At 33.2% G+C, this 15622-nt stretch overlaps 1 protein-coding gene and 1 pseudogene across 1 annotated transcript; both read left to right on the top strand.

Annotated features, from left to right (window-relative positions):
- LOC132170007 (cysteine-rich receptor-like protein kinase 44) overlaps positions 1-1929 on the top strand; it is a 5239-nt pseudogene extending 3310 nt beyond the window's left edge.
- A 3713-nt stretch (positions 1930-5642) lies between these two features.
- Positions 5643-6409, top strand: LOC132171898 (uncharacterized). Its single transcript, XM_059583310.1, has 2 exons — positions 5643-5685; positions 5796-6409. The coding sequence occupies exons 1-2, from the start codon at positions 5643-5645 to the stop codon at positions 6266-6268; spliced, it is 516 nt and encodes a 171-aa protein (XP_059439293.1). The 3' UTR covers positions 6269-6409.
- The last annotated feature ends 9213 nt before the right edge of the window (positions 6410-15622 follow it).

Below are 15622 nucleotides of genomic sequence, written 5' to 3'. Positions count from 1 at the left end.
TAAAAGATGAATGGTCCATGTAAATTTTGTTAAAATATTAATTAAATAATTAAATTCAGTTCTTTCTAACAGTTTCAACTTTTGAATAATTTGTGATTTAACATTGTATCAGAGCAAAAGTCATGAGACTATGAGTTCGAATTCAAATTCCCATAGTTTACTCTTATTTCAATTAAAATATTTAACATGTTGTCTGGTCTCACACATCCCCATATTGTTAATTATATGCACATAATAGCATTTGCCTTGGTCTTCTTTTAAGCAATGCGTTAATCTAATTCATGTGTATATATTGACTTGTTGTAGGTGAAGCCGTGGATGAAATTAGTAGTGTTGAATTGTAGCAATTTGACTTTGACACAATTAAAGTTGCTACAGATAACTTTTCAAATGGAAATAAACTTGGACAAGGTGGATTTGGTGTTGTTTACAAGGTGATGTGGCATTATCGATTAGATAAGTGTATCATTTTTGCATGTCAATCACAATATTTTAAATCAAACATTATAAACTTGAGGTTTACAAATGCTATATATATTCCCATTGTTCAGGGTAGATTCCCAAATGGACAAGAAATAGCTGTAAAGAGGTTGCTCAAACCTTCTGGACAAGGAAATTTAGAATTTAAGACTGAAGTTATGTTAGTGGCTAGGCTTCAACATCGGAATTTGGTAAGGCTCATAGGATTTTGCTTGGAAGGAAGTGAAAGGATTCTAATCTATGAGTTTTTGCTTAATGCAAGCCTCGACAAATTCATATTTGGTATGGTTGCACTTTTACTTAAATGTTAGAATGCATTCATGGTTAATTTCAAATTCAATTGTCTAGTCCACCACATATACTGGTTTAACATAATCATATGCTTGCATGAATATGTAGATCCAATCAAAAGTGCACTTCTGGATTGGGAAAGACGCTATAAAATTATAGGCGGCGTTGCTCGAGGACTTCTTTACCTTCATGAAGATTCTCAACTTCGTATTATTCATCGAGATCTAAAACCTAGTAACATTTTATTAGATGCATATATGAATCCTAAGATTTCAGATTTCGGCACAGCAAAATTGTTTGTCCTAGATCAAACTCAAGACAGGACAAAGCAAATTATTGGGACCTAGTAAGTATATCCAACAAATCATAAATAGCATGCTATATATGTATTAGTAACACTAATGTTTTCTTTATAGAAACAAGGTGCAAGCTGCTGAATCCATCTCCCATGAATAAGATGAAATTGAAGAAATTTTAAAATATAAATATGAGAAAATCTATATTATCATTCAAATTTAACTGATATTGTTGGTGTTTATATGTAGTGGATATATGCCACCAGAATATGTAATACATGGACGCTTTTCAGTGAAATCCGATGTCTTTAGTTTTGGTGTTTTAGTTCTAGAAATTGTGAGTGGGACAAAAATCAATTCTTTTCGAAAAGGAGAGAGTGAAGAAGGCCTTTTAAGCTATGTAAGTACAATTATCCTTGCACAAATTTCTTTTTTGCCTCAAAAGTGGCATATGCTATTGACAAAATAAACTACATTCCCTTTGATAATATTTGCCCATGTAATTATCTTGCAGGCATGGAAAAATTGGAGGCAAGGGACACCTTTAAATCTTGTAGATCCCATATTGAGGGGCGGTTCAACAATTGAAATACTAAGATGCATCCACATTGGGTTACTATGTGTTGAAGAAAATGTAGCTGACAGACCAACAATGGCTTCAGTGCTTCTTATGCTTAATAGCAACTCTCTCACTCTTTCAGTACCAAAAAAACCTGCATTTCTTATGGGCAGGAGCAGTATATCAGACATGTCGTCTCAAAGAGAGCGGAATATTAGGGCAACACAGTCAAATCAATCTGGAAGTAGCTATGTTGAAGCCTCGGTAAATGAGGCTTCAGTTACTGAGCTATATCCTCGCTAAAATATACCAAGATTTCTCTATTTAAGAAGATACACTGTACTATTATTAATTATATATTTAGTCATTTCTTCATTAAATTTTAATTTCATGACAATGTGAATTCATTTTTTTTGTTATAGAAAATATGTTAAGACATGGTTAAATCAAATGCCCTCTAGTTACATGTTCTAGGGCAGGAGTGGTTCATACGTGGTACAATTCTAAGAGTTGTACATGACATAAGTGCAATTTTAACCATATATATATATATATATATATATATATGAGATATATATATATATATATGTTATATGGTTAAATTAAAAATTTGCTATATATATATATATATGCTCTTTAGCACTGTAGTTCTACTTGTAAGCTGGTTTTCAATGGTGAGTTCTACTTAAGGTTTGTATCTTTTTATGTTAAAATCACCACCACATCGAATATGAGATTAGATGTAGCCCGTCAAGTATGGGATTAAATAGATTGCGTCTTTGTGGCTGAGTTACAGAGGGAGTAACCTATGGGCTAGATTAAGATGTCTTGGTAGTATCTATGAGCAATTTGTTAAGTCATTGGGTGAGTGTTGATAGAGTGGATTGTTGTGGACGTCGGCTAATCAGGAACATTAAGGCTTCTCTCTAATTTCACCAGCATGGGAATCACGAAAGACCTTTATGATGTTCTCTTTTAGAACAACCCAACAAGTTTGGAAGAATGCTATTGAGTAATCGTCAGGGCCCGATATCTTGTCACCATTCATTACATTCACAACCTCCCACACCTCACTTTGGTCAAAATTTCTCTCCAACCATCAGCCTCAGCCTCCAATTGACTTGCGCAGTTAACAAATTTTTATAAAACAGGACTATGTACTCACTGATCTCCTACCGGTTGGTAGAAATTGTACGATCAATCGACAAGGAGTCCATGAAGTTCCTTCTTCTATTGGAGTTAGCCATTGTGTGAAAAACTTAGTACACTTGTCAGCTTCATGTAACCACAACACCCTATATTTTTGCCTCTAACTCACTTCCTCCATGAGAGTAGATCTTATCTAAAATCGCTAACAATTTATGCTTTCTTCATTTTCTCATCAACACCTAAGGCCTTTCTTCTTCATGAACTTCAAAAACACGTAACTCTTCTAAAATGATCTTCTTCTTCCATTCTACATTGCCAGACACCTCCTTGTTCCATCTCTCTAAATCAGTTTTCAAGGCCTTGACCTTGCTTGCTCGCTAAAACGAAGCTCGGTGAGACTTGGAAATGATAAAAGTCCCACCACATACAACGCATGTCAACCACTATGACATGCCATTTCCTAAGATTTTTTATAGTAAATATCTTTCTTAGGGCCGCCGACCAAGCTAAGAAGCCACTCTCAACGTCACCTTGGTCCGCCAAATACTCTTACAAGGGAAAGGAAATGTTATCATCACCTTCCCATGTTACTTTAATTGAATACAACAAATTGAAGAACGAGGTAAAGACATTCACCTCTCAATCGTGAACTGCTCTAGCAAAGCTTACGTTCTCCTAATTTGAGCCACCAGAAAGCTCCAAGTGAGCCGCTATGGAAGCATCCTTAGCCACAGGCAATATCATATAAATTTGGCAAAGCTTCCTTTTGGGCCTTCTACCCACACCAGATCTGAGGTGGGAGATGGTGTCAATGTTAGTTTTTGGTAGGGTTGGTAATTTTTGACACGATCCACAAACCCGAGATGAATCTAACACAAAATTAGTAAGTTAGAGTTTTGTATAATTGAGGTCGGGCCAATCCTAATTAATTCATTTAAAAAACGAGTCAATCCCTGGTCAACCAGTTTAGCCCATAGGTGACCCAATATTTAGATTATGTGATTTATTAGAGTTAGTTTTCAAATAATGGGTTAAACATGTCATGTTTGGGTCAACCCAATACAACTTGTTTATTAAATGGGTTATGCGGGTAAAGGTGGGTCGGGTCAACCCAACACGACTTGTTTATTAAACAGGTTAGTGGGTCGTGTTGTGTCACCCTCTTATTTCAATGGTCATATCATGGTTGAAGGGTCTGACCTGTTTAACTAAATAGGTTATGTCAGAGTTAACCCTTAACGGGCCGGTCGTGTCATGGTTGACCCTTAACGGGTTGACCCACGATCCAACCCTTCAACCCAGATTACCAGCCCTACTTTCTGGCATGATCACCTACTAGTTTTAGACAATTGTTATTTTGTATGGACTCCATTCCCACGAAGTCGATCTATTTGTTCCACTTGGATAATTTTAGCTGTTTAGGTAATCATGTTCTTGCATCAAATTTGGTTGCAGTATGGTGAGTCTCATTACAACGATTCTGAGTTGATATGACTCAATATGTATAATTAAATTCATGAATTCACTGAATAGTTGGAAGTTAACTAAAAATTCCAGAACGGGGAAATGGGTACAATATGTTGGGTAAAAGTTCATGGAATAAATTGGAAGTGTGTGTTTTGGATGAGTAAGATACACAGAGTGCATTACATTTGTTTCCATGTTGGTCTGCTGCACTGCTACATACGATTTTCACGAATGGTGAAGTATCTATTCTTAACTACTAAAAGACCAAGTTACTTATACAAAAAAAAAAAAAAAAACTACTAAAAGACCAAGCTAGCCTTATTATGTTTAACCGGTGAATTGGTGCAGCTAATTTTGGGATCCAGTCATCGGTGGAACCAAATTAGCATGTCCTGTAAATTCTTAGCCAATTCATTTTTGCTTTCCTGACTTTAAGATAAGAAGCTTTTATTCTCTTGCTGTTAATGGTTTTTTGCAAAATCAAATATCTATGCATCAAGGGTTGTGCTATATTTTGAAATATAGTAGAATTTAGTTAAATTTTCTAATTTCATTCTCTGGCCGATCTTCTCTTAAGGAGAAGTTATCGTTGTATCATTTGATGTGATTCATGTCTCCTTAATTTCAAAGACGTGACATGTAATTTTATTTATGCGCTCTTATTTCATTGGATACTGGGCCTTCTCCATGATATTGAACAAATAATATGAGTGATGCAGGAATGCAGTATTTGGTGGTGCTCGCCCACGAGAACTGGTGAGTTGTTTTATTTAATTTATAATTTTGAATCTTTGTTGCATCTTCATGCTGTTGTGATATCATTTGTTCTTTGTGCTCTCTCTCTCTCTATGTTTTTGTGTGTGTGGGTGGGGGAGGGGTATTTATATATGGTTAATTACTTAGGTTACAGTGGTACGCGGAATGGCTATTCTATTAGAAAAATGAATAATTTTGATTAGGAATGGAAAAAGATAGAATAGAATAGCCTTGGTGTTAAGCATATGATAAAGATCTAACACTTGAAATAGTTATTCCCTTATGGGATATGAGAATGGCTATTACAAAGTTATTTCATTCTACGTTCTTCTATTTTCAATAAAAACTATTCATTTTCTTAATAGAATAGTCATTTCGCGTATTAAACATAACCGAGTTCGAAAAAAAAAAAAAAAAAAAAAAAGTATTCTCTTGTTCCCCTTCCCTTTTACCTCCTTTTACTAGTGACTAATCTGGATGGGTACCATTTATTTGTGTTCTCTCTTTCTTTTTCCTTTCTTTTTTTTTCTTTCTTTTTTTTCTTTTATTATTATTTTTTTCCCTTTTTTTCAGTGGCTTCATGTTCCCTGCTTGACAGTATTGCTGATCATCTTCTCAGGTTCTGAAGGAGCAAGGGCTAGACGATGTTGGGATCAACCATGACTTGGTTCAACAATCTGATAGGCAGTAATTTTCTATTCTTTCTCATATTGTCTTATTAGAACTCGCGTAATTGTCTATGCATTACCATTTGAATTGTAAATTAATTCTTACAGATCACTTATTGTTTTGTGAAGGATTGAACATAATGTTCCCAGGACTCAGAGTTCATGGGCATGCAATTCCTGCACATTACAATGAAAAAACGGAGAATCCTCTTCTTGATCAAAGGACCGGGAAGAGATTTGAGAGGAAAGATCAGCAGCAAGACACTGGGAGAGTTGATATGCAGAGGAGGAACTGGCGTAATGAGAGCCGGAGGAATAACAGAGAGCCCGAGAAGCAGCAGCAGCAGGTAGAGAGGCCACCTTCACCCGAGACTTGGCGCAAACCTGTAGAGCAGCCAAAACCAGCCTCCCCTGACTCCAGTGGTCTGCGCTATGGAAAAGCAGCTTCAGCCGTTGAGCTGGCTCAAGCATACTCTAGATCAGTCTCAGATCCAAAGACAGCCGATCGCTTTTCAGTCCAAAGGGGCCTTCCTAGCCGGACCCAAATGCCGTTTTCACGGCTGATGGGTCCAACCCCAAGACCTCAGATTAATGGTTACTGAATGTTAGAGTGGTTTGGTTGGCAATTGATAATCATTGTGGTTAGAAGAATGCGTGGTGATATAGCATTTGGGTATGTGCAAGCTGTGGAAGGACTTAGCAGTTCACCAGTGATGCTTCCTGCACCTGATTCTTTTTTCAGTTTCCTCTGGGAAAATGATTGTCATACAAAAAATAATTACAATATGCTACACCACGGGTGCCATCTTCTCATTACAATTAGGCTTCTTATTTTTATTCGGTTTGGTTTTCTTTCATTTTCTCCTTTGACAAAACTGTGTTCCCCATCTTTTTTGAGGAGTAAGTGTGATGTCGTTGGCTTTTTATTTGAGAGTTGAGGGCACTGTAGCATGAGTATACTACTATATGCATTCATTGTAGTAATACCCTCTGGACGATGGATTTAGACAATAAAATGGAGATAAACCTATTCCCTAGAGGACTAATGATCTGGCCTTATCATTCGATAAGAAAGATTTGTTGTGTTTTATTTCGTTTTTGGAATGGACTAAATAGTCATTTTAATATTTTGGTCTATAATGGGTTGGACCAATTCTATAAGCACTTGAGGAGGCCATGTACGTACTCTTACCCTACATATATAATGAAGTTAACACATTAAACGTTATTAGGTCATTAGAGCAATTAAGGTTGAGAGACTAGTGTCCTCTACACACACAACATAACAGGACAAAGAGAGGAAGATGGCAGACTCATCTTCTAACAAAGAAGGTATGTTTTTACATTATTTTCATTATTGTTCACATGCTATGGAGTAAGACAAATTTATTTAGTGAAATTCTAACAATTGGTATCAGAGCCTTCTGTCTCTTTTCTCTATAGCTGTGATAAATCTCATTGTTTTAAATAATATTATTGTTATTATTATTTTTGTGAATAGTGAGATTTGCATTGGACTTGCGTTTGAACTGTTTTTCCTTTTGAGGTTATTCGTATAATCGTATGGGCTATGACTGCAATTTTTTTTCTTTCTTTTTTTTGGTTTATTTTCTTTGGTGAATGAAGGAGATATTGAATCCGGCCACTGCCAAGAAAAAAAAAAAAAATCAGCGTTTTTTATTTTATTTTGTGGATGCCTTGGGAAGGCCTCACAATTTCCATGGCGGCGTAGGTCTTAGGACTGTTTACAGACATATCTATATTCTATTTTAGATCCTGTCCGCACCTGGTACGAATGGGTTCTCATGTCTCATTGTTATTAATGGAATCCAAAAAAAAAAAAAAAAAAAGCCATGTAAAAGTCAAAAAAAAAAAAAAAAAATTGCCTGAAAAAAAGAAGACAAAATTTCATTGTTTATGTGTGAAAATTGCTAGATGCTAAGGCTTAACGCCCATTTCTGACCGCAATTAAACTGAAGCATAAACGCAGGTTTTTTTTTTTTTTTTTAACAAACTTGATCAAAAATATGTAAAAGAGGTTTCAGCTTAATCGGGAGTGTGGTCAGTGTGTGTTTTTCTCTGATTTTGGGTTTGCTTTGTATTTTGAAGCATAAGGTCTTAAAGGTTTATATATATATATATATAAGGGTTAAGATGGACATGCCATAGATGGAGCAATGATGCTTTTGCATTGACATTGATTTACTTATTTACCAAACAAACCAAGTTAAAGATTGAAGCATGTGTCGTGACGTCTTAAATTTATTTTGATATTTGTGGCACTTTATAATTTTTAAATCTGTGTGAACTTATTATAAATTCATGTCATTTTATGTCCAATTATGAGTTTTTTATATTTTTAATAAATTTGGATTTACTGGATACGAGGATTTGACGGAAAGGAGATTGGGTTCAACTGCGGTATTTGTTTTAAGATTGTTAAGTTTTTGTGCAGTATTTATTTTAACAATGTGTTGTATTTTTGTGAATATACACAATGTTTTGTTTTTTTATGTATATATACATATGGTTTTGAGTATACATATTATTTTTATCCCTAAAAAAATGAAGGTTTTAACAACTCTATTGGTATTTATTTTAATCATATGTGATGTTTATTTTGATTGAAATATTTTTTGTCGAGCATAAATTATTAATGCGTTATACAATATATTTATGTTCAACATAAAGATTTAAGCTTTATAATGCTCGGATTGACAATTTTCTGCATGCGTGTTAAATGTGAAACATAGAATCCAACATTTTTTTTATTTCCTTTGTCATGGACAACAAGCGCTTTTTTGACCCAAGAGTTTGAGTATTATTTCTTGGAGATATGTCATATTATAGGAGTAGTAAGTTATATATTTTCTCATAAAATTTTGGTTCTTGTCCATCAGTTGATAAAATGCTATTGGTATAATTTTTGTATACGTGACACCCTATGATTTGTTAAATGACTCACATATAAGAGAGAGTTGAGTCAATGTAAAAGAAACTCACACGTGAGGGGAATATTTGTTGTAAATGCACATGTAAATGTTATGTCCCACATTAAGAAATAAAAAAAAAAAAAAAAAAAAAAAGGGGTATGTATTATATTGAAGAAAACAAATATTAATATCAGCTTATTTTGTATACATATGTTGTTTTGTATACATTGTTCATCAGATTTGTGATTCCGAAATATTTGGTTATGAACAAATACTGATTTTAAGGCATGTGCTATAATAAATAAATAAAGGGTGCATGTATTGTTGCTTGTGAAATTTTATGCATTCCTTTCAAGATTCATATGTGAATTTATATACATTCCTATTGAGATTAAGAAATTTTGTGCAATATGAATAATTGTGTTGTGTATAAAATCGATGATTTTGACCGGTTATATTCCCACTTATCGTGGGACAAACTGTGATAAATTGTTAAATTTTATCGTAAATTCGATAAATGGTTTTTATGAACGAATAATTGTGTCACGGATAAAATTGATGATTTTGACCAGTTATGTTCTCATCTATTGTGGGAATAACTGCAATAAATTGTTGAATTTTATCGTTAATTCAATAAAGAGTTTTGTGAACCTTAAGGGCATTGGCATGCTTAATACATGATGCATTGTTGCCCTTATTGTAACTTAGTAGTGCTGTGGATATAATGTAATTTGGTGATTGCTACGGTTTTGTCTTATTTTGGTTGAATTTTTTTTTTTCTTATTGGTTAAATCTCTAGATTATTTGAAAAATAACTTTGTGTAAATCTAGAGATTTTTTTTGCAAATATAAAATCCTTATTTAAAGAAATAAGATCCATTTTGTCTAAAATATTTAATAATGATTACTAAGTAATTATTCAATTACATTGTGTCTTTATTATTGTAAAGATGCACTTCGTAATCATTTTAATGAGTTATTTCAAAAATATTTCTAGACTAAGTGAGACAAAAAAATGGATTTATTTTTCACTTTTATCTAAGAAAAGTTTTTTTTTTTAAATGAGATATACAATTTATGACTAATGTTCATTTTGATTATGATTGGAGGTGATATTTATGATTTTCTGTTATCTTCCAATTGAAGTTGAACTACTTGTATGTATAATGATATTCACTTAGAGATAAATGAACTTTTGGTTAAGTGTTCATAGTTTTTATGTACATCAAAGTGAATGATTTTGAATGGTTATGTACCCGCCTATCGTGGGATTAATTATGATAAATTATTGGGATTTACTGATTCAATATGAATAATGTTGTTATACATCAAAGTAAATGATTTTGAATGGTTATGTATCTACCTATCGTGAAACTAATAATGACAAATTATTGGGTTTGATTCAATGTGAATAATGTTGTATATCAAAATGAATGATTTTGAATGGTTACATACTCGCCTATCGTGAGACTAACCATGACAAATTATTGAGTTTTATTGGATGTTATTCAAAATAAATAAATAACTATATGCATGGTTATTATTTTGTGAACCGTTATACCAAGGTCTATATGGATAATTACTTTGCCCTATTGGTAAATTATTAGTTAGTAGGCTGCTTGAGACGATGAAGAAAATGGTTAGATACTTTGCACTTAGTTACCTAATCTCATCCTCTCGATGACGGGTTATTTCAAGTCTTTATATTTAATTATTTTGTTTTATTATGCGTAGAAGTCCATTGTGTATTGTGGATTCTAGCATAGAATTTGATTAAAAAAAAAAAAGAAAAATTGTGCGTAAGAGTTTATTGTGTACTATGAACTCTAGCATGGAGTTGATATAAAAATAATGTGTAACAGTTAATTGTGTGTTACTGACTCTAGCATGAATGCGAGATAAAAATAGTGCGTAAGAGTTTATTATGTGTTAGAAACTCTAGCATAGAATTGAGATAAACATAATGCGTAAGAGTCAATTGTGTGTTGCAGACTCTAGCATGGATTTGACAAAGAAATAGTGTGTAAGAGTTCATTATGTGTTAGAGACTCTAGCATGAATTTGAGATGAAAATAATGTGTAAGAGTGCAATGTGTATTGCGAACTCTAACGTGTGTGTAAGATAAAAATCTTACTATTTGGTGAATGAAGATATTTATGAGTGCATATTTATGTTTTCACATGCATCATAAATTTATTGTAACATCCTCAATCCTTGGTGATCCTGACATGTCTATCCTGGAAAGACACATATTGTAAAAATGTGATAACTTTTAAGTCTCAATACCTCCAAGCAATCATATTTGCGTTAACTGTGTGCAGCTTGATGTATACTTAAGTATGTACATAAAATCATATGATTATATTGTTGGTGTACTTGGTAAATACTTGAGTCACTTGAAAGCTGCAAAGAAGTACTAAGGTACTTGCGGGGGTGCTAGGGACTTTGTGCCAACGTAACAGTAATTCACATTCTTGATGTAATTGGATATTATGATGCCGATTATTTTGGTTGTCTAGGTAGTGTATTTGTGATGGGGGGAAGAACTAGTACGCGAAAAAGTATCATACAAAGTACAAACACTTATAGCTTCCCCAACTATTGAGACATGCATAATGTGTAGTTTATTGTGAGGCTACGTGTCAGGATACATAGCTGCAGAATTTTATCTCAGGGCTGGGTAGTCCAGATGCCATTGTAATGCTGTTAGAGATATTTTGAGTTATGTCTGCAGCAATTTTCTTTCTCTCGGAATACTAGGAGCTCCTTGTGATACAAACATATTGACGTAAAAATATTTAATTTTAGAAAGAAAGTTAGTTGAATCTCACATTTGAGTTATGCATACTCCCACAGTACATATGTTGGCGGATCCACTGACCAAGGGTTTTGGCTCCTATAGTGTTTTAGGAGCATGCAACTCATGGGGCTGTTAGAGTCTTTTGTTCTATTAAGTTAGTGGGAGTTATATGCCTTGTGTATATTGTGAATATTTTTGCATTGCCATATATATTGTTTTGCGTGCATTTATGTTAACTATGGCATTGACGTTGTGATACGAGACATTGTGTGTGAGTCTCGATGAGACATTGTGCATTAGTCTGTCTCAGTGGGCTTCATTTGAAAATATAGTAATCACTATTTGTGCTATTTGTGTGCAATACTTGCATTCTATTTTTCTAGATCACATGATTAGAAATACTTGTTATATGTTATAAATCCTATCGATGTGTTCTTAACTTGTAGTTGCAAACACATCCGAATTAGATTGTGTTTTCAGGATGCTTATCTCTATTTACTTGGTAATTAAATGACTTATGCAGTCTAAGTGGGAGATTGTTGTATTTTATTTCACTTTTGGGTGGACTGCATAGTCATTTTAATATTTGGGTCCATAATGGGTTGGACCAATTTTATAAACACTTGAGGAAGCCATGTACTCTCACCCTACATATATAATGAAGTTAACCTATTAGACTTCATTAGGTCATTAGAGCAATTAAGGTTGAGAGACTAGTACCCTCTACACACACAACACAACAGGACAAAGGGAAGAAGATGGCAGACTCATCTTCTAACAAAGAAAGTATGTTTTTACATTCTTTTCATTATTGTTCACATGATATGGAGTAAGACAGATTTATTTAGTGAAATTCTAACAAGATCTTTCTGATTTTTAGTTTTTGTCATGGCAATGAGAGTGGTCGAAGTTACCTTAATTCAATTAATTTTTTTTTACTAATGATTGTCTAAATTATGTTACAAGTTTTAGGATCATACTAAGGTGGTGTTTTGCATTAAAAAAAGATGACGAAAATGAAATGAAAAAAAGAAAAGAAAAGAAGGTATATTGCTTTTGAATGCTTCTAATTTGTGTGGCTAATATGTCAGGCAAATCTTAGGAAAAGCTCCTTCTTGGAAGTCCTTAATTACCCTAAGCAGGTGGCCTCTTATGACGTGGAAAAAGTGGCAATACCAGGAAATTGAGTGAGAGTGGATGAAATTCTTTTCTGTTGCTAATTCGCTCTTGGTCTGGTTACTCCCTACCAGATTCACATGGTTTAAAAAATTTATGTAAATAAAACTTGTGACATGATGAAGAAAATTCTTGTTTTGCACGCAATGACAGTGATGTTGTTGCATTCCCACGAAGAGAATTTCATTTTGGGTTTCTGTTTGTCCACAACCACTTATGTCTATATCAATTAAAGTATGATTAAATGTTTTGATTCAGAAATTAAATAATGTTTCATCCCCGTAAGCTAGTCAACGTAAAAATTAATTATTTTTTTTTATAGGTAACGTAAAAATTAATTATGTAAGTAGGATGAAAGAATAATCAAGCGTATGACCTAAGAGTTTGAATTCATCCCCCCTAACCCCCCCACAAAAAAAAAAAAAAAAAAAAAAAAATTGAGATAAGTTGGGAAGGATTTCCTTCCCAAACAAGCCTTTAAAATACTAAAATACTTTCAAAGCAGACGTGTTGTTGCGATTTTTTATTTTTTATTTTTTTACGCAGACATGTTGATGTTGTGATTTCAATTTTTCAAAGCCTTTACTGCCACACAGGAAAATTGAGGCTATCGTGCGTATTGTCATTTGAAACACAGGCACAGGCAGGGTCGGAGGGAGGGGGTTGAGAGGGTGAAATGCCCCCCTCACCTCCAAATGAATTATCTTACTCCTAAATTTTTTTTTTCGAAATTTCTGATTGCCCACCGTCAAAAACACATCAGGGGCAAGTTTAAAGTACCACAAAACGCATAGTTCCACTAAAAAAAAAAAAAAAAAAAACCCACGCAAGTGCAATGTCACCCCAAAAAATAAAAATAAAAATAAAAAGACAAAACAATTAAAAGAAGAATGGGCAAGTGCTGCACGCAAGTCAAGGATTACTTAAAAAACAAAAAAAGAAGAGAGACAAGTTTCACCCTAAACAAAAAAACAAAACAATTAAAAGAAGGATGGGAAGTGCTGCACCCAAGGTAGGGATTACTTAAAAAAACAAAAAAAAAAAAGAAGAAGAGAGCCAAGTGCTGCACGCAAGTCTCACATGCACTTTGAGTCTTTAAATTGTATATATTATATTTAAAAGAATCAAAACTCTTATTTGCAATTGCTTCAACAATTTGCAATTTGCAATTTGAGATTTTTTTTTTTACAGTATTTCTTCCTATTCGAAGCCTTCAACAATTTAAATCAATTGTTTGGAGACCGAGAGCTATGTAATTAAATTTTTACATTGATTGACTTTTTATATTTAGATTGATGTTTAAATTAATTTTTTTATGATTTATGAATATATAATTTTTGTTACATATTTTAATATTATGAGATATATAATTGTAGTTACGTGGATTATGGAGAACAATGATTCCGTTGAATTCTAATCAAATTTTAAATAAACTCGTGTTGAGGTAGATTTAGCAACTCTGCCAACAAATCTTTGTTTAGGAAAAAAAAAAAATTATGATTACCATCCTAGTGATAGAGATCAAATTCGAAGAGTATATATTAAAAAAAAAAAACAAAGGCTAGGCGTGACAAAATAAATTGTAAGTTATATTTATATTTTTAAACAATAATTATTATTTTTTTAATTGTGTATTTATTGCGTTAATTATTTTTTAGAACATTTTTAACTAAATTTTATTTAACTTTGATTTTTTTTTTTATATATATTCATAAAAAAAATAATAATAATAAATCTTTACCCCAGAAGATTTTGACTCCGCCACTAACCACAGGTCACAGTAAGAGCATTCACAATAGAGGAACCAAATTTTAATACAAAATAGCTCATCAAAACTCACTTTTATCTAATTTAGCTAAGAGCATTCTCAATGGAGGAGCTAAATTTTTATGCAAAATAGCTTCTCAAAACGCACTTTATCTAGTTTAGCTAATGAATTTTTAAAGGTCTCCTACATTCGATTAACTATATTGTTATTTCTATAATTTAAATATTATTAAAAGTGATAAAAGTTTTAGGAAAAAGATAACATGTAAAATGGATGAGCCATATTTCTCTAGCATTCCCAATAGAGGAGCCATATTTTTATGTAAAATAGTTGCTCAAAACTCACTTTTATCTAGTTTAGCTAAGCCATTTTTAAATGTCTCTACATCCGATTAGCTATATTTCTATTTATTCTATTAAAATATTATTAAAAGTAAGAAAAGTTTTGAGAAAAAAGAGAACATGTGAGAGGAAAAATATTTAAAATTTTGAGAAAAAGAGAACATGAAGAGAAAAAGTAGGAAAAAATTTGGGAAAAAAAAAAAATAGGTGAGAGAAACAATGAAAAATAAAATAGCTCACTTGAAAAGTGCTGTTATATTTAGCTTTTTTTTTAGCTATTTCAATCAATTATCTATTTTACATTTTTTTTAGTTAATCCAATATAAGAGTTTTTTTGAAAAATTATTTTAGATAAAAATAACCTTTGGTTCTTCCGCCGAAAATGCTCAAACCATCAAACAAATGAATAGAGGTAGCGCAGTAAATCATTAAACAAATGAACAAAAGTAAACTCAACTCTTTCGAAGTTTTAAGAGAACGCCCGTTGGAAAACAACGTTAGTGAACATCATTGTCGAAACCAACTTCGCGAAACCCATTTCGCCTACCGACCGAACCGACGTCGGTAGGGAAATTCAGTACGGTCTACCGGCCACCGGATGTCGGTGGCGACTCGGCTTCGGCACTGAGACAGTTGGTGGACGACCGGTGGGCGGCACGCGCCCGATCTGAAGGCTAAAACTAGTAGACTTGATGGGGTTGAAAAGTCAAGTCAACATATCTCAACCACTGAAAAATGACTTGGAATTGTCAACATCATGAACCTTCGGTGTTTGGAATATTGAACGAGTCCGTCTCTCCTTAAGAAACGAGTCCCTGGAATATTGAACCAGGGGAATGAGATATAGGTTCTTGGATATATAAGAATCTTTCAAAATTACAGACTACAGAGAGGAACACCGAACACCGAACACAGAAAATGTGTTGTTCAAGATTAC

This window comes from Corylus avellana, chromosome ca2 (genome assembly GCF_901000735.1).
Source record: "Corylus avellana chromosome ca2, CavTom2PMs-1.0".
Lineage (NCBI taxonomy): Eukaryota > Viridiplantae > Streptophyta > Magnoliopsida > Fagales > Betulaceae > Corylus > Corylus avellana.
Note: the sequence above shows the minus strand (reverse complement) of the source record. Positions and strands in the feature narration are given on the sequence as shown.